This window comes from Lampris incognitus, chromosome 17 (assembly GCF_029633865.1).
Source record: "Lampris incognitus isolate fLamInc1 chromosome 17, fLamInc1.hap2, whole genome shotgun sequence".
Lineage (NCBI taxonomy): Eukaryota > Metazoa > Chordata > Actinopteri > Lampriformes > Lampridae > Lampris > Lampris incognitus.
The window spans coordinates 29544401-29569363 of NC_079227.1; the positions used below are offsets into that span (position 1 = coordinate 29544401).

Below are 24963 nucleotides of genomic sequence, written 5' to 3' on the forward strand. Positions count from 1 at the left end.
ATTATCTTAATGCTGTGGTTCCCACGACTCCTTTAGCTCCTCGAGTGAGAACGGCAGTATGTGTTTATGAGGAGAAGAAACCGGAAACCTCAGTGGGATGGGGGGGTAACCCTGGCCGCTATGAACGGATCTATGAAAGCGTTTCGTAAGAACTGAGTTACATAGTGTGGAGTGGGAAGCACGAGTTTCGGCTTTAGTTTGGAGAATAAAATGAACTTGACATCAAGCGATACAAGAGATTGCAAGAGCATGTCGATTGTGAATAGAAGTTTTACTCAAATTCCTATGAGAAGTTTTTTTTTTTGGTTTTTTTTTTTCTCCTCCTGGATGTACAGCCTGCAGAGCTGCATGTCACACAACTGTCAAGTATGCAGTCCACAACACACAAACCTCTCCACTTTTCTTGTAACAATCAAACCACCATGGTTTAATGCTTGTGCTTAAAAATCCAAGCTCAGTTTAATGACTTGTTTTTTATATATATATATATATTTATATATTTATATATTTATATATTATTCCTACAAATACATGGTTCTCAGCACTTTGAAAAATGTTCACTTTCAGTAAATCAAGAAAGCTAGAAATATCCTACAGTGAAAAAAAATGACAAAAACAAAACATTTCGAACAAACTGAAAAAAAAACACAAATTCACAAAAGACACCAAAATAAAAATATAATGAAATAAAAAAAACAACTTCTATATCCTGTACAAACACTATGGCCCAATAATTTAAGAAAATAGTGTCTCTAAAACGTTCATATTGCTTTGTACCTCTACTGATGCCCTTTGGAGTGGGCCGAGTCCACTCTGTACAACACCAGGCAGTACCAATGGTGGCCCCAGGAGGCACCACCCATAAATCCCCGGTGCCGACATCGTCTCGGAGGTCTCGGAGTCGGCCTGCAGCCGGTGGCATGCAGGCACAGTTGAAGAGGAACAGTCATGATCGCGGGCGGTCTTGTTTCGCCTTCGGGTCGCCGTGTCCTTCTCATGTCCATTTCATTGTGGCAGTAACAATACAAAGACAAGGGACGGTCACACAACTACAGTACTGCACTGCTTTATGAAACCGAGCTTGTTTTTACCGCTTGTTGTAGGTTTACCATTATTACTCTCTACAGCTTTATTACTAGGACTATCACCATCACAGATACACCGAGTGCATCGTGCGTTTGAATGTGTGCGACTGTGTGGGGTCGGTTGCATGTGTGTTTAGGCAGAGGTCTCGTTCGTCCAGCTTCGTGGTGCGCGCGCGTGTACAGGTCCATGTGTGCGTCTGTGTGTGCGTATCTGTGTGAACGGTGTGCGCGTCAGTGTTCAGTGCTCAGAGCTCGTCTTCTCAAAGGAGAAACTGGGAAGAGTCAATAGCTTGGGGTTGGTGTTGGGGTTTGGGGATCCCCCGTCCTGCCCCGGCCCCTCTCCAACCCCCAGATCAAAGGAGTCCTTGGAGTCGCTGGAGGGGGCTCTCCTCCTCAGGCAGGTGTCCCGGCTGGGCAGCGGAGGGGGCATCCCCAGTCCCCCCAGTCCTCCAAGCATCGCATTCCCAAGCCCCTCAAAGGCTGTGTGAAGGCCAGACTGGACCTCCAGTCCATCGGGGGGGTCCACAGAGATGCAAGGAGGGCTCATTTTCTTCTTGCGTCGGGGCGAGGGTAGGCTGGTCTGGGTGGAGGCCTGGCCTTGGATCTGCAGGCTGTCCGCCCTCGACACAAAGCCGGAGGAGGTGGAGGTGGTGCTGCACTGGGGGCTGGGCTCCACCGAGGAGCACACTTCGACCGTGTGGCGCCGCGGGTCGTCCAGCCAGTTGGAAGGGAGTGGCCGGGGCAGGAGGGTGCTGCGCCCCTGTGTGTCTGCGCTGTGGAACCTCTTGAGCTGCCTCAGGCACGGGCTCCGTCTGTCGCAGCAGACCTCATAACCATGGTAACCCTGTGTGCCTCCATCCTGTGGTTCCCCACCAGCCCTGATGATGTCATCGCTGTCAGCCAGGCCTGCCCGGGTGATGAGGGACACCTCCCGGTCCACCGAGGCCTCCTCCTGCCTGTGTGATCTGGCCGGTGGGAGGGGAGGGGGTGAGGAGAGAGAGGGGGGGGAGGAGTGGGGGGAGGCAGAGGAAGGCAAGTAGGAGATGAGGCAGTAGTGCTCACGGTGGGGATGCTGTGTGTGCACGCTGCTGGGGCATGTGGGTTCAGGGGATGCGCCCGGGGTCGCAGGGAGGAGGCGGAGGGAGGGCTGCTGCTGCTGCTGCTGCTGCTGATGGAAGCGGGTGGAAGGAGAAGAGGAGGAAGAGGAGGAGGCAGAAGAGGAGTGGGGGATGCCCAGAGAGGCTACGTTCAGGAGACCCCCATCGCTCTCCCCCTCATCTGTACACAGGGCCTCCTGAGAATCAGTAGACACTGCAACCTGGCGGACAGATTGTTTGGGAGGTAGGTAGAGGTCATGAGAAGAATGGAGGAAAAGGTTGGAGAAAGGCGGGACCGGGGGAGACCAGGGGTAGGGGGTTGGGGGGTTAAGGGGTTAGGAGGAGATGAGAGGGGGATACTAGTTAGTGTGAGGTGATCTGGTGAGGATGACCAATAGACGTTTGGGTCACAGTGAACAGTCCAGCCAGCGTGCTCTCAGCGTCCTCTCCATCTCTAACAGAGGTGAAAGTTCCTCTTCCAGTGTTTTTCAAGAATATATCTGGACATACATATTTGGATGTTAAACTGCATTGCACAATTCCAGATTGAGATTTATTAGCAAGAAGCTGAGGAAAACATCTTATGAAACAACTGAATGTTTTTTTTCATATTTTTTTTTCTCATTTGCATTGTGTTACCTCCCAGGGGCAAATGGGTCACAGCTGCACTATGAGTCCCAATGACGGTAATGCAATGCCTTTCCAAGGATTTTACTCCTCCATTGTAATTAGCAGAAAAGAGGGACGCAATTTACGGAGCAGCGGCTGACACAGTGCACTCTGAGCCAGACCAGCAACCCTTGCCCATTCACCCAGAAGCCTGTGGCCTGTCGTCATTGTGACCTCTTTTCCAAGAGGCTCTTCTACCAGAGTACCGTCAAAACCCAGATGGTACCCTGGTGAACTTTAAAGATCAAACTCCTTTATTTCAACCCCTTGGCCATTTATATGATCCTACTTTATGACACCAAAATGGAGGGAGAGGGTAATGGGCAAAGGCTGTAAAAAAAATATGTATCCTGGAGCGGAAGGATTTTCGCTCAGGTTTTTCGCACAATGGTTGCTGAAACTCATAAAGTGCCCTAATGAACTCATGGCATGATCTCATCCCACTTAGACCACAATGAGGGTTCAGAAACAAAACGAACAGCAGTGGTTACTGTATTACTTTCTACTGGATCCCATTTAAGTGTCTGAAATTCTGTAGACTGGGGGAAAAGGCCATTCATGAGTTTTGGGCTAAAGCGGTGTGGGTAATGGGTTTCTCTGTCGAAGTGTCAATGGTGTGCCAACGCTGACATCTAGTGGATAAAGATAGTATAGCATACCAGACCTGTCCCCTTACTGCTGTCACTGCACAGAGCAACTGTTTTAAACCACGTTACAAAATAGTCAATAACGGGACATAGCAGCAAAACACTGTCCTCTTCAGTCACCTCCCTGTCCCGCCTAGCAGCAGACACACATTTATCGACATGTTTCCAAAGTTCTGTATAACAACTACGCACCAAGGCTGACAAATATCTATCATTCAAACTCTATCGTACTTTATTAAAATAAATTAACAAACGCTCTGTCACAGTAGCACTGTGTGTATAAAATGGACAGACACGTACGGACAAAACTTGCTTTTCCATTTGCAGTCCCCTGAGTTTTGTTGTAAGTGATGCGGTAAGTGCACTGAATTGTGGGCTAAATTTTCCGGCTCGTGGCCTAACGACAGCATCATCTGGCTCTACTGAATGACAAAGTCCTGTGATGCCATGTTCCCGCGACGCCAGCTCCTGTCACTTGTAAACATGAAACAAGATGGGTAGAGCAATTCACTGTACCACTATTTAGAAATAATCCGGGCTCGCACAGTCTAGTTCTAGTTGTTGTACTGCTTTATGGTTCGGTCACCTGGACTGAAACGCTACCTGTATTATCGTAGATGGGATGTACTGTGGTGGCTTGTTAGCAGCAGACAGACAAACATCTGGATGGGCGAGCGATGATGATGATGGGGGAAGAGGGAAGGTAATGCGCGTGTGTGGCTGTCTGTCTGTAGGTCTGTGTATGCACGTCAGCATGAAGGCGCGTCGGTGTGCGTGTGTCCATCTGTGTTTGAGGATGAATGTGAAGTCTGGTGTTTCTGAAAGGCCCGGTGGTAGTTTAAGTTTGCCATATTTCGCTGCTTCAGAAACAGGAGTATCTGTGTTGGAGCAGCAGCTCCGGGTCTGGTGGCTTATGGACCCAACTAAGCTGCGATCCGGGAATAACAGACACAATATGGGGGATGAGACGGAGTGGACAGACAGTGAGTCATTAGAGGCATATAAGACGCACGGGAAAAGGGGAAGGTAGACAGAGGAGAGAAGAGTGACAGCATTTAGAAAAGCAGAAAGGAGAACCAGTGAAGACAGATTTTGGACAGCGTTGACCATCAAATGACATAAATAATGTATAGAGAGCTGCCTTCACACACAGACACTGACAGGACGCTGCAAGACGACGGCTTTTGGCGCTAAAGACATCGGTGGTTCTCACTCAGGTCCCCAGGTACCAGTCCCACTGGTCCTACCAGGTAGTTCATTGCATTCCCCTGTTGCTCCAGCTGTAAAAACTCCCATAGCGGTCTATTCCGTTGCCTACCAACACGGGGATCGCCAGTTCGAATCCCCATGTTGCCTCCAGCTTGGTCAGGTGTCCCTACAGACACAATTGGCCGTGTCTGCGGGTGGAAAGCTGGGTCTGGGTATGTGTCCTGGTCACTGCAGTAGCGCCTCCTCTGGTCGGTCGGGTTGCTTGTTCGGGGGGGAGGGGAAACCGGGGGGGGAATAGCATGATCCTCCCACGCGCTACGCCCCCCTGGCAAAACTCCTCACTGTCAGGTGAAAAGAAGCAGCTGGCGACCCCACATGTACCGGAGGAGGCATGTGGTAGTCTGCAGCCCTCCCCAGATCGGCAGAGGGGGTGGAGCAGTGACCGGGATGGCTCGGGGGAAACTCCCCGATCGGAGGCTGGAGTAACTGGAACAACAGGTGAACGTATGAACTATGTGGTAGCATAGAAAAGGGGCAGCAGTACTGGAGGTACCCGAGGAACGAGGACCACTTGCTTAGGTAACCAAGTTAAAGCCTGCTGGTTCACAAGTACTGATGAGTGCACACATGTGTAAGAGTGTTTGCGGGATGTATGTGTGTGTGTGTGTGTCTGTGTCACCTGTCTGCGGAGCGTGCGGCTGAGTGTATGAGTACGTCGGGGCAGGGGCAGGCGTGGTATACCCTCGGAGTCTGAGTGGCTGTGAGGGCTGATGGGTCTGAAGAGGTCCGTAGGAACAGTCAGCTGCTGGGAACAATCCTCTGGCTGGGAACGAACAGAGCTACGGGAGCCTGCCCACAAACAACAACAACATCGCTGTGTATTAACCAAATAGTTTACACCTCCATACACAGTTAGCATGTAGACGTGGTAAAAAAATAATGACCAGAACCTTCCAAACTGGATTCAACCCAACGTGAAAAAATAAATGTCTTCCAGCACGCTGTATGTCCCTCGACCCCGCTGTAATGACCCGTTGTTAAAAACATAAAACTATCCCTCAGAGTTGGTATTTATATAACACACTGCTATCCTAGGGCAGTTACAAGAGAACATTGTGATATACTCACTTTATCCGCTCTGGGAAATTATCTCCACATAATAAATACAACGCCGGGTTAGAGAGCAGTCCTCTGGCTCAGTCTAGCGCTGTGTTTTCTCTAGGTATGCTCCACTGAACTTGATTTCATACTTTACCTGACTGGCCCCTTTGGCACCCGTCTATGTGCTGGGGCCCCCGGGCCTGTGCCGGAGCCAGGGCTGGTAGCCCACAGGGCTGCACTGGGAGGAACATGTAGCTGTCATTTGGCAGGGAGTGTGTGCGGCCCACAGCGGACTTCCTGACACTCAGCAGGTTGTCCTCCAGTGGCTCCCCAGGATCAAGCTGCTCCGTCTGCAGAAAGAGAGAGAGAGAGAGAGACGGGAGTCAGCCTCCATCTGGAGCTGGGGTGGGGGGGGTTACCATTAATCACAGTCTTTGTATGAGGCTTTTTCTCTCTCACGCTCCGTCTTCCTCTCTGACTCACATACATGCTCTATACAGCACATGCTAACCATGGGCAGTAGTCTTTATCATCATACACATATGGCAACAGAGAAGTTTTGCACATCCGGGGTTGAGAGTTGACCGCCACGGAGCTGAACCACACCACAGAACAGAATCACAGAAGCAGGACCACGATACATTCAAATTAGTAATTGTTGATCTATTTTGTTGAACTTTTACACCAGATTGAGGGGATGACCGCATACATTTCCATCCATCCATCCGTTCGTTATCCAAGCCGCTTATCCTACTCAGGGTCGCGGGGATGCTGGAGCCTATCCCAGCAGTCATTGGGCGGCAGGCGGGGAGACACCCTGGACAGGCCGCCAGGCCATCACAAGGCTGACACACACACCTGGGGACAATTTAGTACAGCCGATTCACCTGACCTACATGTCTTTGGACTGTGGGAGGAAACCGGAGCACCCAGAGGAAACCCACACAGACACAGGGAGGACACGCAAACTCCACACAGAGGACGACCTGGGATGACCCCCCCAAGGTTGGAAAACCCCGGGGTTCAAACCCAAGACCTTCTTGCTGTGAGGCGACTGTGCTGACCACTGCGCCACCGTGCCGCCCCCGCATGCATTCGTCCACACTAATTCCCTTGGTGAGGACTGAATGAAAGACCACTCTGTGAATGTGTGTCAGCCGGGGCAGCCCCCTGTCGCAATACACACACACACGCCAGACAACACAGCTGATTTACGTTGACCACAGAGCGACCGAAACCCCCCAACAAAACTGACAAGTTTGAGCACTGGCTTCAGAAGACAGTCGACAGCACGAAACGGAGAGAAAGGGGACGGACAGGAGAGTACAAAGAGAAAAGACGCACACACACGGAAAGCATGTGAGACAAGAGAAAAGTAGGGTACAGGAGAGAGGGGGAGAAGGAGGAGAGAATGAGAGCGACTGCGAGAACTGCAGACTGGCAGGCGAGGAGGCGCACTACTCTATTGGACTGGACTGGACTGGACTGGAACGTAACACACACCAGGCTGGAAAGGTGGAATGAGAGAGAGAGAGAGAGAGAGAGAGAGAGAGAGAGAGACAAAGGAGAGCACACAGTTAGACGCTCCAGGGGCTTTCAACTCCACGTGGGCCTTCATCCACCCCCCCACCCCCACCCCTCTGGGTATTTATCACACCAAAGTCCAATTAACAGTGAGTGGGGTGCAGTTTGGTGTAACCCACACCTGTGGACCAAGGAGACGAGACAACTGTTTCAAACTGATCACATACTGATCGATCGGTGCACCGCGCGCCCATGGGCCAAGGTTGCGGCGAAGCGTTTGGGTGCAGGACGCAGAACTACAGGGCGGCGAGCAGAGCATTCAAGAGCCAAAACGGCTGTTAATGAACCCAATCAGTCCCCCGATTCATTCTGTTTTTTCTCCCGTGTCCTCTTTCTCACTGACAAGCCTCAGAGGACAGGAAGTGGCCCCACTGTGGACAAACTCCCGTCGTCACAGAGGCACATGGTCCCTCTGCACAACGGACCGCAGTCCCCTGCAGGTAGAGCGACACCTAGTGGGGGATGCCCCAGCCCAAGCCTGTGCACCAGCAGGCCTGCAAGGGACGTGTGGGTTTGGAAGCGCCCTGGGAGAGAAAAGAATAATAATAAAAATTAAAAAAAACACGACAAGATACTGCAGAGGAGAAGGAGGAGGAGGAGGAGGATGGAGAAAGACAGAGGAGCTGTCAGTACGTTGCGGTCCAAACTGGTTAGAAAGAGGGGGTTAGACTCGTCGGGAGGCGAGTCGTCGGCGAGAGCTAGGGACCAGGATTTCTCAGAGCCCAGAGACAGCGCGTCCATCTCCGCTAGAGGGATCTAGGCAGGAAGAGACAATGCCTGGTGAGCAGAGCAAACTCATGCAGCACACACACGCACGCACACACGCACACACACACACACACACACACACACACACACACACACACACACACACACACACACACACACACACACACACACACACACACACACACACACACACACACACACACACACACACACACACACACACACACACACACATATCGGAACAATACGGAATAAAGGCATGTCGCTAATGGGAAAATACACACTAGAGACAACATGTTCAACACACGGCACATGGGGACACCATAGCAGGGCCGCAACACAGGGGGGGCGGGGGTGGAGTGGGGGAATGTTTAAAGCAAGGCATCAATTTAGCCTGGGACTCAGAAGAGAAATACAAGTCTCAAGTTGAATCCCAAGTTGTTTTTGGTATTCTTGCCATCTAAGTTTTGGCATGATGAATATCATCATAAATGACATATGACGGGCGTCCGGGTGGCGTGGCGGTCTGTTCTGTTGCCTACCAACACGAGGATCGCCGGTTCGAATCCCCGTGTTGCCTCCGACTCGGTCGGGCGTCCCTACAGACACAATTGGCCATGTCTGCGGGTGGGGAAGCCGGATGTGGGTGTGTGCCCTGGTTGCCATACTAGCGGCTCCTCTGGCTGGTCAGGGGCACCTGTTCAGGGGGGAGGGGGAATAGTGTCATCCTCCCATGTGCTACGTCCCCCTGGTGAAACTCCTCACCGTCAGGTGAAAAGAAGCGGCTGGTGACTCTACATGTATGGGAGGAGGCATGTGGTAGTCTGCAGCCCTCCCCGGATCAGCAGAGACTGGGACAGCTGGGAAGGGTGGGGTAACTGGCCGGGTACAGTTGGGGAGAAAAGGGAGGGGGAGACAAACGATGTTACATAAAATCAGACGCTTGGTGTGCCAAACACGCGAATGATGAAGGAGGTAAGACAAAAGGGCAGAACAGATTAGTGAACGAATTAAGTCGTTTAAGAAACCTTTAAAAACATTACATGTTTCACAGACATCAGCGGTTCATCATTTTCAACGCAACAAAAACACACACACACACACACCCACATACGGACACACAAAGTTAGACATCCAATTAAGAGTCTCATAAGCTGGATGATGAAGAAGAGCGGAGCTGTTAAATGACAGGCCAAATGATGAAAAACTAAGCGCCGCCACACGTCCACGTTGATAAATTAGATGTTCCCAAGAAACCCCAGCTTCTACCAGTTAAATGATGCATCACACGGCACTACACAGGCTTTCTTTAACCACGAGCGTTTAGACCCCTGGTCCGCCTCACATCTCCTTAAAGGAGGCTGCTGTACTTTTGGCCCTGCCCCAGCCAGCAGACTTGAAAAGGGAAATGCTTTCTGACAGGCGAGCCGCCGGGCCAGCTACGCCGAGAGCGGCCAGGGGCCTCCACACGCCGGAGGAGTCGTCCGCTAACTTATTCCAGCGAGACCCGGGGGGGGGGGGGGGGGTTACTGCCGGGGCAGTAACTGTGGGTCAGTCCTGTTTAAGAGCTGTTAGGAGGGTTTCTGCAACGCCAATGAAACCTGATCAAGATGTCTGCTTCCACACCAGGAACCAGCACTGGGTCGCACAACTCACCGACTCAGTAACCCACAGCCTACCCACTGGGACACCACAGCACAGACTGCTCTGTCTGAGTGTGTGTGTGTGTGTGTGTGTGTGTGTGTGTGTGTGTGCGCGCGCGCGCGCGGGCGTGTGTGTGTTTTCTGTGTGTGTGTGTGTGTGGGAAGTGCACATGTCATACTTCGAAATTCTCTTCCATTTGCTTGTGCTCATTGGTGGTTTTATCGCAAAATTGTGTTTGATTGATGTTTTTGGTACACACACAGACACATACACACACACACGCACATTCATACATGGCTACAACACACACATACACCCACGCAAACAACACACAGTATATATATATATATATATATATACACATGCACATACACACATTTACAGACACACAAATCTGTGATTGTGAAGATGAAGCACTCTGAAGTAAACTCTACACCATGTGATTGAGGTTGCTGGACTCGACCAGAGTCCTGTCAAGCATCTGACTCAGTGTCAATGACTCAGTGTCAGTGAGAGGAGATGTGAGTGAGGGATGACATCATGGCAGAGGCAGAACATGATGCAGTGTGCTGTGGTTAAACACCACCCTATACTTACAGTAAAAAAGAGCAGAGGGACACCAATGCAAATAGCTATCATAGCAGAGAAGTGCTGTATCAAGTATAATAACGCCACAGCACACTGCTGGCTCCTGGCAGAATACTGCCACGGTAACAGCACTTATATAAAATCATCTTCAGTGGGATTATGTGTAATTACTCTGAAGCCAAGAACACGTCACTTGCTTGGTATCTTTATGGTCCGTATATGGATGTATACATACATTATACATTTGTGTGTGTGTATAAATATACACACACACACACACACACACACACACACATGTATAATGTATATATTTATACATCATATATACACATATACATACAGATATATATGTGTATATATATTATGTATACGCATATAGACACACACACATATATATGTGTGTGTACAAATGTACACCAGTTTTAAGATGTGATGAATTTGGATGCTTTGAGGTGAATTTGTAGTTGATGTACGAGTTATGGCAAAAAAAAAAACCTCAAGTATCTATCTATCTATCTATCTATCTATCTATCTATCTATCTATCTATCTATCTATCTATCTATCTATCTATCTATCTATCTATCTATCTATTTATCTATCTATCTATCTATCTATCTATCTATCTATCTATCTATCTATCTATCTATCTATCTATCTATCTATCTATCTATCTAAAACATTAATAATTGTGACTGACTTGAATTGTTTAGATAAATTATGCAGCTCATGTGATGGAGAGTGATGAAAAACCTGGTTGTGGTCACCAGGCATAACACATGAGATGAGAGTAGGGGATCAGTGATCAGTGGCGGTTATCGGGGGGGGGGGTTGGCTATTGACCTTCTTGTCGGTGCCATGCTTGCTGGACTGAGGGGGCAAGGCGTAGTAGTGGCAGATGGAGCCAGACAGGTTGTCCATCAGACTCAGCTCCCCCTCCATGGAGCCCTGGATCACCAGGGAGACCGAGTCAAACATTGCCCTCCGCTGAACACAGAGGAGAAGCAGAGAATGCAGGAACAAGAATGGAGGAAAGGAATCAGAGGAAAAGAGAGAGAGAGACAGCACAAGATAGAGAGAATGGAAGAAAGAGAAAGAAGTGAGCAAAAAGACATGTTGACAGTTGTGCAGTATTGTTAGTAACAGTAACAATGTTTGCAGATGATTTAGATAGACAAAGAGTGACAAAGAGAGAGGAGGGGGGGAGAGAGAAGGGGGGAGGGTGTGAGAGAGAGAGGTGCAGAAAGTGATACATGCACAGATTTGGAGTAAATGGGAGTATTGTAAGGAAAAATTAAAAAGAGGGGGAGGAGATCAAAGGAGAAAAGAGTAGTTCAGAGAGATCACACAGGCACAAACAGATACATAACCACAAATCGACAGTAAAACAAACAAAGAAGAACTGGATTACTTGGTTTCTTGAGACCAACGGATAAGATTAAATGTATCAAAATCACTGTCAGATCAAAGCTTTGTCTTTACATGTTGTAACTATTATGCTGTAGTAATAGTTGTATCTATAAGTTGTAAATATTACTAATTACTAACTGTAATAGTTGTAACTATTACTAGAGTGGCGATGAGACAACCTCATCGCCACCCAGCACCTACAACTCACCACTTCCCCTCACAAGAGGGCACTAGAGCACCGCGGCACTCCTAAGCTCCCACAGGGACAGAGAAGAGATAGGAGCTTAACCACACTTTGGGGAGAGTGCAAGAGGAGAGATGGATAACATCTTACAGAGAGCCGTAACGATAACAAGACCTCTATTTCCTATCCAAAAAAAGTTCCGGGCTCTCTGGAAATAGCTGCAGAAGTGAACAACAAGCCCTGTGGCCCAGCTTTCCCATGGCACTGTGACCTATCTATGACTGGCATGTCCTCTACAGGGAGCAGCCAGACACACACACACACACAGATACACACACACACAGACACACACACACACACACACACACACACACACAGTCAGTCGGCATTGGTGACAGTCCCTGTGCACGTATAAACCCTCATCGTACGGGTTCGGCGCAATAAATATTTTAACAATGATGATATGCATGAAAACTTTATTCCCATCTCCTATAAAAAAAATACTATCTCGTGTTATAAATCTAGCCTACTCAGCATTTCTCGGTATGGGCTGGAGGTTTTAATGGTTTGCCAGAAATGAGACTAATGACAAGAGCCATAGGGGTCATCTGGTTGGCTTCAAAGCCGGTCTCTCAGCAGGAAATAAGCTCCGAGCATCTGTCAAGTCAGAAAGGACATTCCTCGGCTGACTGAGCACTGAACAAAACAGTCTGACCCAGACTTTCTCTTATTATTCATACACACGCACACACGCACACACACACACACACACACACACACACACACACACACACACACACACATATATATATATACAGTAGCAGGGTGTAAAATGCTAGCTGAGAAAGTATAAACTGATAGACATAACCAAGTGGCTGGGGTAGTGTACAGGAACATCTGTACTGAATACAGACAGGAAGTCCCCACATCCAAATTGGTGACACCATCAGAGGTGGTGGAGAACAGCAGAGCTGAGATCCTGTGGGTCTTCCAAGTTCCAGACTGACAAGCAGGTGCTGGCTAACCAACCAGACAATGGAACACTGCATGGCCGTGTGCTTGGTGTTATGCACCTACCAGCAATGGATGTGGCTGAACTAGCCAAATCCACTCATTAGAAGGGCTGTCCACACACTTTTGTCCATACAGTGTATATGTGTATATGCATTTGTGAGTGTGTTTTTGATGTTCAGTAATATTTGTGAGGACCTTTTTGAGTTTTAACTCCAAGATTGAGGAGGACATTTTGGCAAATCCACACTTTTTCTTTCTCTCTCTCTCTCACACACACACACACACACACATATCAGAATCGCATACACACAGATTGCCCCTCACCTCAAATGGTGGATCCAGGCAGGGAGGGGGATCTGCCCTAATGTGTACTGAGTCTGTGGGTATATCTGCAGGAGGAGAGTCCACCGGACTTGGCCTCTCCCGCTCCCTGTCTCCTCCTCCAGACCTCCAGGGGGAGCCCCCTGAGCTACTCCTGTCCATTCCCAGGGCCAGAGGGTTGAGCTGGGGCGACCTCGCTCCATCTCTTCCGTCCGGGTGGAGCTCCAACTCCAGCTCCGCCTCTAGCTCCGCCTCCTCTTTGGCTTCCTTGTTGCTCTCCTCTAGGTGTTTCATTAAGACAGCGATGACGACGTTGACCAGGACAAACTGAGCGGTCAAGACGAAGGAGACAAAGTAGATGGGAGAGACCACAGTGTTGTAGCAGGTGCTAGTGTCATGGGCACAGTCCCTCAAAGTGTCCTGGGGAGGGGGAGGGGGGAATATATTTTAGTATTAGAAGCTAACTTCAGTCAAGTACCAGTTGTGGAAACTTGGTATTGGTCAGTTCATGATCTAGCATACGTCTGACACAGTAAAACCCATGCTATATTGTTCCGACAATCAGCCCAATTTTTTTTGGGGGGGGGGGCCCCTTTTCTCCCCAATTGTGCCTGGCCAATCACCCTGCTCTCTGAGCCGTCCCAGTCACTGCTCCCCCTCTGATCCGGGGAGGGCTGCAGACTACCACATGCCTCCTCCGATACATGTAGAGTCACCAGCTGCTTCTTTTCACCTGACAGTGAGGAGTTTCACCAGGGGGACGTAGCGCATGAGAGGATCACGCAATTCCCCCAGTCCCCCCCCCCCCCGAACAGGTGGCCCAACCGACCAGAGGAGGCGCTAGTGCAGCGACCAGGACACGTACCCACATCCGGCTTCTCACCCGCAGACACGGCCAATTGTGTCTGTAGGGACGCCCGACCATGCTGGAGGTAACACAGGGATTCGAACTGGGATCCCATGTTGGTAGGCAACGGAACAGAGTGCTACGCTATCCGGACGCCCAGTCAGCCCATTTTTTAAAATCGGTCCTCTTTACTGTGACTTACATCACTTGTTTCTATGCTTGCTAATTAAGTCCATAAGAGGGTGGTCATCCAAACCCTTCGCCGGCCCAGTTCTGTGTATCTAACTAAATGTGCTTCAATGAGTCTGTGAATGTTCTCATTCATCCAGGTCATGATTATCCAAAGGAATTGAATCGAGTGCAACTGGCTTCAACGAGTTTTACCTTCATTATGCCGTTCCAGTTGTCCCCCGTTGAAACTCTGAACAGCAGCAGAAATGCCATGCCAAAGTTTTTGAACGTTGCATAGCGGCCCAAACCCTCACACTGGTGGAGCTCATCACAAACTACAAGGCGGTGGGGGATTCAGAGAGAGACAGAGAGGAAGAGTTCCTCTTTTTTTTTTTTGCAATGAAAAGGTAATAAAGTGAAAATGTAAATCGCTATAATTCAATTCTATTTCTCTGAAAGCCAAAAGCTTCAATTAGACAGACTGACATGGGATTTCAACAGAGAAATTAAGGAAGCAATTAACACCAGACAGACAAACCCCTCAGAGGAAAGGATTACACATTCCTTTCATGCTTTTACATGTGTCTAGGTGAGGAGGTTTACAGCTCTTTTGGTCACAAGTCAGGCTGTGCGTCCACATGTGTGTGTGTGTGTGTGTGTGTGTGTGTGTGTGTGTGTGTGTGTGTGTGTGTGTGTGTGTGTGTGTTTGCGTGCGTGTTCGCATTTCGTGCGACTGCCCGGTGGATGTACGGGGTGAGTTTTCTGTGTCCTTACTCAAGTCACCAAACAGCTCCACTCCCAGGGCTGCAAAGATAAAGAAGAGCAGCATGAAGAGAAGGCCCAGATTCCCCACCTGCAGGGAGACAAGAGGAGGAGAGAGGGATGAGTTACACATTAGAGGAGAGGAATCCAAGGCTAAGTAAACCAGTAAGGATGGGTTACATCCATCCATCCATTATCCAAGCCGCTTATTCCAACTGGGGTCACGGGAAGCTGGAGCCTCTCCCAGCAGGCAGGGGAGACACCCTGGACAGGCCGCCAGGCCAACACAGGGCCGACACAGTCACACCTAGGGACAATTTAGTACAGCTGATTCACCTGACCTGCGTGTCTTCGGACTGTGGGAGGAAACCGCAGCACCCGGAGAAAACCCACGCAGACACGGGGAGAACATGCAAACTCCACACAGAGGACAACCCGGGACGACCCGCAAGGTTGGAAACCCCCAGGGTTCAAACCCCGGACCTTCTTGCTGTGAGGCGACCGCGCTAACCACTGCACCACCGCGCCGCCCGGGTTCCATACAGTAGATTACAATGGGACAGAGAGGCTTTAATGGGCAGAGTGATTAAATGACTTAATTACGATAATAACATAAGAAAGAATAAAGTAGTGAATGGTAATTCTTGGTAGTACAGAACAAGGGATTGAGATGACGTTGTAAAAGATTAACGAGAGAATGAGGACAAGTGTTAACAGTCAGTAAGACGATGTGAAGGGCAGTCATGCTGTGGTTGTTGCTGAGCCCGAACAGGGAACACGGGGTTTAGATAAAGACAGGGCTGAGCTAGAGGTGAGAAAGAGCTTAAGGATTTCCTGCTTCTGTCAGTGATAATCTGTGTTTGGCTTCTTCCTCGCCTGCTTATTAATGGATTTAGTAATTATGAGCACATTCGGACAGGATTTAGGGGGAATTATCTTAGTCGTGCTCCATCGCTCCCTTTCCCTCATTTGCATAGATAGTATCAAAGGCTGCTGCCGACACACTCGGAGCTCTGTTTTGCTCAAGTCCTGTTGATCAGAGCATTACAAAATGTCGCCGTTTGTCTTAATTCATTAACGCCTCACTCCCGACACCTAACATCCCACCCTCCACCATTAAAAAGGACATCTCAGGGGCGTCTGGGTAGCGTAGCGGTCTATTACGTTGCTTACAAACACGGGGATCGCCGGATCGAATCCCCGTGTTACCTCCAACTTGGTCGGGCGTCCCTACAGACACAATCAGCTGTGTTTGGATGTGGGTATGTGTCCTGGCTCCTGCACTAGCTCCTCCTCTGGTCAGTCGGGGCACCTGTTCGGGGGAGGAATAGCATGATCCTCCCACGCACTACATCCCCCTGGCGAAACTCCTCACTGCCAGGTGAAAAGAAGCAGCTGGCGACTCCACATGTATGGGAGGAGGCATGTGGTAGTCTGCAGCCCTCCCCGGATCAGCAGAGGGGGTGGAGCAGAGACCGGGACAGCTCAGAAGAGTGGGGTAATTGGCCGGATAGAATTGGGGAGAAAAAGGGGGAAAAAAGGACATGTCAAACACACCTTCAACTAATTCCCAATCTATACAGATTATTGGCAACACAAATATGCACAACTGGAATTAGAATAAAGCTCAGGGGAAATGATGCATGTTCTGGCAGAGGGACCGGGGAGGAGGGGCTCTTAAAAAAAAAGAAGAAGAAGATACTTTAGGGATATAGTAAGGATATAGGGATGGCTCCAGTGGGATAAATTAGCATGGGAGGGAAACCCTATCCACGGAGATAATGACAAGGGAAGGGGAGGGAAGGCAGTGGTCTCGGTTGGTTGTTTTGAACATGGCTGATTGCACACCTGGGGCAGGGCTTGCATAACGGTGTCCAGTAAAGCTCTCATCCCAACCGCCATCTTCAACAGCTTCAACACTGTGGACACAGAGAGCGAGAGGGGGAGAGGGAGAGAGAGAGAGAGAGAGAGAGAGAGAGAGAGAGAGAGAGAGAGAGAGAGAGAGAGAGAGAGAGAGAGAGAGAGAGAGAGAGCACCAATGGCCAAAGACCATTAACATGTTTTCCATTTTACATAGGAGAACAGGAACTTGTGCCATTACGCCCTTTGTAAAATCGAAAAGGAAGTGACCTACAGGAAATCTATATCAACATTTCTCTTCTCTGCAGCGTGCATTCCTGCTCGGTACTGTAGTTATAGATAAGAATTTCTGTTTTGTAAAACAACAAGCTTTCTGACAGCCTGAATGAGGTCACACAATATTGACTGGGGGGTCTCGGTTTGATGAGGTCATTAACAGGGTGATGAAGCAACATTGGCAGCCGGCTGCAACCTTAATTAGACGGGCCTGCCGAGTGGCACAGATGGATAACTCACATGGCGGGGAGGAGTTATTGACGCACAGAGGTTTTGGGATTAAACTCCAGAAATAAACAATCGATCCTAACTACGAGATTTCTGCCCAAGTCACAGAGGTTTGGACACGAGTCGGTCAGCTGACTCTGACGCTCAACTCGCAATTTTCTGTTTGCTCGCCAATCGCACAACCTGTGGAGAAACTCTGCCTAGGCTGTGTCCACTTCGAACGGACTGCATGTGCACTTGTATAAACGCTGTCAATGAGGTGTTAACCTGCTAGCTGTACACACACACACACACAAACACACACACACACACACACACAGAGCAGCTGTTGGTCCTAACCTCCCATGTGACAGCAATCAATAAGGACTCCCCTCTTTTCAGTAATCAGACCAAACAGATTCACCTCCTGCCTCTTTTATCTTTCCACTCCCTTCCACCCTGCCTCCCCCCCCCCCCTTACTGCTCCCTCTCCCCTCGTTTCTTGGCCTTTACGGCCCGGATAGTAATCAACACAAAGAATATGAACAGTCCTGGCCTCCCAATCCATTATTTGCCTCGATTTGACCTGGCCTTCCTAATTTACCCCCCACCCCCACCCCCACCCCCGGTGGATGATGTTGCTCTTCTCTTCCTCATTCCTCCAGTTGGTTTTGCTGACGGTAAATGAGATGTTATAGGGGAATAATCTCTCTAATTCACTTCCCTTCTCCACCCCCCCACCCCAACCCCACCCCCCACACACACATACATCGCCCCCTCACTCGCTTCATCTCTCGTCTCCTTTTTCACTCTCATATTCCTTTCCTTCCTGCTTCTTTCCATCGTCTCGTAATCTATTTTCAGGTCAGCCGTTATTCATCATTCCTGCGTCTCCATTTATTTCTACTCCTACTGTTACTCCCTTCTTCTCCCTCGCAACAGACCTTCTCACCTCTTCCCTCTTATTACGTGTTCCCTCTGCGTTTCCACTTAATCCAATCTCTCATAATGCGTCTTGGCTCCTGTCCACTCTCCTTCACCTTTCCACGCCGCTCTCTGTCATCTCACCCCCCTCTGGCTTTCTCTCACAGTGCGGTTGTGGTGGCTGACTGTACTTCCCTGCACCATCTGGCTGGCTTACACTCCCCGCCCGGACCCTGCTGGGACTTGACGCGCAGAAATGACAAAGAGGGAAATCCCAGGGACGCTGCTGTTTTACAAGGCGTTTTAAAAACCACAGGACCGTGACTAAGACTCAACGGGTGCATCCCTGGGTGAGTGAGTGTGTGCATGTGTTTGTACGTTTGTGAGTGTGTGTGTGTGTGTGTGTGTGTGTGTAGGAGGCGGTGGTGGGAGGGGTGTATACCTCGTGCTATCCTCAGCACTCTCATAATTCGGATGATGGTAGGGTTGATGGGCAAGGAAGCGTTGACCTCAATCTCCTCCAGCGTGATGCCCATGATGGACAGCAGAACGATGGCCAGGTCCAGCTGATTCCACCTGCACACACACACACAGACACACACACACACACGCACACACACACATATACAAACGAACACGCACACACACATATTCAAACACACACCCAACAGCCGTAAAGATGACAGTTCATGAACTGTTCCCCAGCGCTGACTTGTGCTAATAGATAAAATACACTTCTTACTCTAAAAACACAAAGTTGTTGATTGTGCACTGGTTTGTGCAAGTTTTATTCCCAACTTAATGCAATTCTCTGCGAGCTAGTGCAAAATAGAGACAATACATTTGACAAAACAGTCTGATAGCATGACCCCAGTCTGCCAGATGGTGGTGCTATAATTAGATATCAGAATGGGCCATTCCACAGACATATCTCAAGACTAATTAATTCAGTGTTGACATCAAAAATGGTCCACGATGAAAAGAAAACTTGAGATACAGTGAGCCCAAAACTGTTCAGAATGGGTAGAAAACGTTGGTTAACTTTGGCAAATGATCTGAAAAAAGGTCTTTTGGTTTTTTTTTACTCCCCCCCCCCTTTTCTCCCCAATCGGCTCTGTGCATAACTGTAGTCCACTGACTTCCAGGTTCTACTACAGTGGTCATACCAGTTTCCTGTTTGTTGGTGTGTGCTACTGACAGTGGCATATGCCTGCAAGACTTACCATGGATAAATGTCAACGACATGCACAGAATTGTCGACAGACTTTCACCTGCACCTACCAGCAAACGGGTGAAAAGTTTGCAGTTATGAGGATGCACACACACACACACACACACCAATTATGAGGATGAGTATCCTCATCCTCATAATTGTGGATGTAACTTGATATGTACAACTTGAAACTTTTTACCCATTTGCTGGTAAGTGCAGGTGAAAGAGTGTCGACAGTTCTGTGCATGTCGTTGACATTTATCCATGGTAAATCTTGCAGGCATCGCGAAAAATATGCCATCGTCAATAGCACATGCCAACAAACAGGAAATTGGTGTGACCCCTACAGTAGAAACCAGAAGTCAGTGGACTACAGTTATGCACAGAGTACATTGTATTCGGCCAATTATCCCACTCTTACAAGCCATCCCGGTTGCTGCTCCACCCCCTCTGCCGATCCGGAGAGGGCTGCAGACTACCACATGCCTCCTCCGACACATGTGGAGTCGCCAGCTGCTTCTTTTCACCTGACAGTGAGGAGTTTCACCACGGGGACGTAGCAAGTGGGAGGATCACGCTGTTCCCCCCAGTTCCCCCTCCCCCCGAACAGGCAACCCGATCGACCAGAGCAGGCGCTAGTGCAGCAACCAGGACACATACCCACATCCAGCTTCCCACTCGCAGACGCAGCCAATTGTGTCTGTAGGCACGCCTGACCACGCTGAGGGTAACACAGGGATTTGAACCAGCGAGCCCCATGTTAGCAGACAAAGGAATAGACCGCCACACCACCTGGACGCCCATGACCTGAATAAAGTTTGTGGAAAAATGACGCTCTTCCTTGACACTGCTTGTGTATCTAACTAGTTGTGTCTCCTTTTCTTGTGTTCGACCAAATCTGGGAATCCTCACAACGTCCAACGGACCCATGTGACAGAATGTATGTCAGCTGATGGTGACTGAGGGCTATGACATGAAAAACGACCCTTTAATTACACGCGGGGGCAAAATACACAAAGATTAAAAGAAATAAGCAGAATACGCAAATATTTTTATTTGCATTTCTTATGCAGGGTTCTTTTTAAAATGAGCTGCAGTACTGCAGTTCACTCAGAGAGCAAGAGTTTACTTATATTGAGGATAAATTGAGATGGCGTCACTGAAAAAAAAAAGAAGTGTAGTTTTATGGAGGATATTTCTCTGGCTGATGGTGCGGGGGGAGTGTGCAGTGTTTCCAACAGCCCAATTGTTTTTAGACAGAAAAAAAAAGGTGCCACAAGGCTTCGGAACATCTAATTTTAGTGTGCGTCGGATAATCAGCTCCCGTCAGAAAACGGAGGAAAGTGGCCTGGCGCCGGCGTTCCCACACAAACCCCGGTCGGGATGAAAGAGCTGAGAAGAACCCCTGAAAGGACGATCTGATCACATCATCCCATGAAACTAACGGGGGGACAAGGTCACTGTCGCAGCAGCAGGACGCTGGCTGGTCTCTGTTAGTGCACGTGTGTGTGTTTGTGTGTGCACGTGTGTGTTTTGTGGGTGGGAGTTTGCACGCCCATTGGTGGGTGGTCTTCACTCCCTGGTTTTACTTGTCAGGTTTTATCCTTTCCCGCGCTCTCTAGGCTGGGTTTTCCTCCCTTCTGCACTCGTTCTTCCTCTTTCTTTCCTCCTCCATTTCTCCCCCTCTCTCTCTCTCTTCGCGGGCTAATGCAACTCCATAATTAATCGTTCACGTCAACATCGAAACCCTCAGAATGCATGAATCAACAAAAGAGCAAATCAACTTAAAACCAATGAGATTTTCACATTGATTCTGGGGGTCTTGGCCGGCCTACGGTGTGTGTGTGTGTGTGTGTGTGTGTGTGTGTGCGCTGTAGTCATTTTCAGACACTGGAGGACAGCCAAAAAGGATAATGATCCAGTCTGATAAACAGAATGGACATCATGGGCCCCTTAGTAGGCAACTGTTGTCCAAAATCACACCCTCTCTGCTGTGGTAACACGTGTGTGTGTGTGTGTGTATATGTGTGTGCTTGTGTGTTCATGTGTGAATAAATGAATATATGTGTACGTGCTCGGCTGTGTGATTTTCGGTGGGAAGCCAAGGATTTTAAAGCTATGATATCATCTGAGCCAGTGTGTTTTATGAGTGTTTAACAAGGCCGTTTGTATTCATAGAGGCCTCTCTGAGAGCCATCCACCAAAGCACCTTCCTAAAGTACACTTCAGCTCTCCAAAACCGCCTCAGATTTTCCACAAAACTCACAGCTATGCGAGCGCGATGAAAAATGGCGTCCTCGGCCACCTATCTACGAAAAATATCACGCCCACTGGAAATGTCAGGCCTCAAACCCGTGCGGTAAATGCTTATGCTGGACTGGCAGCCACTCGGCGTGGTCTGCGGAGGAGGCATTCGCAAACGCTCACATCGCACGTCCCGGCCACGGACCGCTAATGCGCCACTGACCTGTCCTTGAAGAAACGCCGGAAGCCAAAGGCCACGAGCTTGAAGACAGACTCCAGGACGAAGATGAGGGTGAAGATATAATTACAGATCTTCAGCGCCTCATCCAACTCCTGAGAAGAGAGGGAGAGAAATGTAATACTAATACTCATATTTATAATCCTGAAAACTAACAGTAATACTGAAACTACTACTACTAATAATAATAATAATAACAATAATAATAAACCTTAATTGTATGGCTCTTTCAAATGTAAATTTTGCAGAGTGCCTTACAAGGGGTTGAGCCACAGAAAAACAAATGAATGAAAAGGGCAGTAACAAATAATTCATGTCGTTAAGTGCGTTACAAGGCTTGAAACCATAACAGTCAAAAGCAGCATGAAGGCAATTTCAAAACAGGAAACGGGATTATAACTTTGCAGCAACTGCACTGTGTCCCTTTTACACATTCAGTCGTGAACTACCAAAGAACCTGCGCTGTAAACTTTTCCCCCCTTCTCCAGAATTAGACATTTCCTATAATAGATTAGTCACACCCCTTCCCTTTACCCCCCCTCCCTCCTCCCCTCCCCCTTTTCCCTTTTTCTCTCTCTCACTGAAAAGGCCATAAGTATTAGAGTATCCCTTTTTTTTGCCTCTGGGAGAAGTCACAGTGTGTGTCTGCATGTGGAAACTGACCTTTAGGAGAGGGACACGTGGGGATTGCATCAGCCAGATCATTTGGGTTTCACAAACTGTTGGGCGCTCATCAGCTTTTATTATATCACATTATATCCCATCCTCTCTCATAAGCTTAATCCAGTATCCTCCGTCCCACCTTTCTACCCACCCCCCCAACTTCCCGTCTATTTCGCTACCGCTCTTTGCATCCCTAATCTAACATCTCCCCACTTTTTTCTGCTACCACTTCGTCCCTCTTTCAACCCTTCATCCCCCTCTTCAGCTCTGTTGCATGTTTCTCCACCTCCCGAATTCTGTTCTGCTCTCTTCAGCCCACCCCCCCTGCCCTTTTCCGCCTGTCCGACCTGGATATCTACTCCTGTCCTGCTGCTCGAGCTGGTAGTCAGCAATATGGTAAACCGATGTTGTGAAACGCTTCAAACATAAACTGCAGCCTGAACAGCTGAATGGATCACAGATCCTGGTTGGCTCAGCTAATTAATTGACAAACAGTCGCTGGCCTTTGTTATTAACCAGATGGCAGGACCAGATGTGTAGGGTTACTCACACATCAATATACGCCCTAGGGTTAGGGCTTGTTCCTACATTTGGTGTACTTCACTGTGATGGACAATTTTTCTGACATCACTCTTATTGTTCTTACATGCCATTTATTTTACTACAGTGCACAGTTTAGGTTAAAGGTACAATCAGTGCAATTTTGACTTTATTGTAGCAAAAAATGACCATCCTGTATCACTGGGGGGTGGGAAAGTGTTGTTGATCTATAGCTGTTGAAAAACAATAACTTTGCCAGCCACAGTCCAAAGACATGTAGGTCAGGTGAATCGGCCGTACTAAATTGTCCCTAGATGTGAATGTGTGTGTGTCGGCCATGTGATGGACTGGCAGCCTGTACAGCGTGTCTCCCCGCCTGCCGCCCAGTGACTGCTGGGATAGGCTCCACCATCCCACGACCCCAATTGGGATAAGCAGATTGGATAATGAATGGATGTATGGAAAAACTGTGGTCTAGCCCAGGCTTGGTTTTGGTAAACAAACCAGTAGAGGGCACCCCACCCTTTAGAATTCAATGTGCTTCCACAAAACGACAGATCCCGCACTCATTCATCTCGCATGTTTCAATTGGGAAGATGGCGGCGTGAACTCACTTTTGCAGCGGCCTCACCCAGTAACAGTGTGGGAAGATGGCAGCGCAAACTTATGTTTGCGGCAGCCTCACCCACTGCTTTCCACGCAGTGTCTTTGTCTACATCTGGGTTTGTGTCTTCATCTGATGGCTAGGACAGCTGGTGCTGGATTGGCTGGGGGAGCTTGGTCTGCTGCGTCCTGTATGTCTGGGGCCCGCGACCCTGCCCAGAGGTGTGCCCGAAGAGGAAACACCGAGGGCAGTCTGACAGGATGCGGAAGTGGGGCAGGCTATGCTAACTGCTAGCCCATGTAGACCGGCAGTTCCAATAACACGAGGGCAGTCTGGCAGCAGCCTCGCCTAGCGTTGACTATGTTTTTGGTGTCGTCGTGTGGAGTGTGGGGAGGTGTGTCGAGGGTGTCTGGCTGGGAGAGCTTGGTCTGCTGCGTCCAGTGGGCCCAGAGACCATGGCCCTGCCTGGAGCTGCACCCGAAGAGGAAACATCAAGGGCAGTCTGACAGGACGTGGAAGCAGGGCAGGCTAAGCTAACTGCTAGCCCATGCAGACCGGCAGTTCCGACAGTCACACTGGCTGGCATTTGCTCTCTTTTTTTAAAATAAATTTATTTCTGATTTTTCCCTTTTTTCTCCCAATTTAGTGGCCAATTGATCCCTATTTTAGTTCAAACACCCACCCTCGTACTGCATGCGTTCGCCAACTGCATCTCTCCGGCCGGCAGTCTCGAAGGAGACCGCCTCCCCACTTTTGTGACAAGGCGACTCCAGGCCGAACCAGTTTTTTCCGACACACACAGAGACGCATTCACGTGACAAACACAAGCAGACTCCGCCCCCTCCCGAAGACAGCGTTGCCAATGATTGCTGCTTCATCGAGTCCGGCCAGTCGGATCTGACGAGACCGGAGCGCGAACCCCGGTCCCCAGTGGGCAACTGCATCGACACAAAGCCGATGCTTAGACCGCTACACCACTGCAGACTTGGCATTTGCTCTCTTGGACAGTGACTTTTATTTATTTTATTTTTTTTTATGTTGGATATATGTGTTTTTGTAGCTTTGTAGTTTTTGTAGGTTTTTTTTTTTTGGTAGTTTGGCTATATGTGTTCTAATAGGTTCTGGATATGTGTT

General features: G+C 49.0%; 1 protein-coding gene across 1 annotated transcript in view; it reads right to left on the bottom strand.

Annotated features, from left to right (window-relative positions):
* Positions 1 to 294: 294 nt before the first annotated feature.
* Positions 295 to 24963, bottom strand: part of cacna1g (calcium channel, voltage-dependent, T type, alpha 1G subunit) — a 181439-nt gene continuing 156770 nt past the window's right edge. Inside the window, exons 31-41 of the mRNA XM_056297388.1 lie at positions 22008 to 22117; positions 18770 to 18903; positions 16909 to 16979; positions 15073 to 15151; positions 14512 to 14633; positions 13284 to 13700; positions 11195 to 11338; positions 8026 to 8148; positions 5963 to 6158; positions 5387 to 5556; positions 295 to 2403 (exon numbers count right to left, since the gene is read on the bottom strand). Coding sequence (XP_056153363.1) covers positions 1324 to 2403; positions 5387 to 5556; positions 5963 to 6158; positions 8026 to 8148; positions 11195 to 11338; positions 13284 to 13700; positions 14512 to 14633; positions 15073 to 15151; positions 16909 to 16979; positions 18770 to 18903; positions 22008 to 22117 — 2646 coding nt within the window. The 3' untranslated portion in view covers positions 295 to 1323. The remainder of the gene's footprint in view (positions 2404 to 5386; positions 5557 to 5962; positions 6159 to 8025; positions 8149 to 11194; positions 11339 to 13283; positions 13701 to 14511; positions 14634 to 15072; positions 15152 to 16908; positions 16980 to 18769; positions 18904 to 22007; positions 22118 to 24963) is intronic.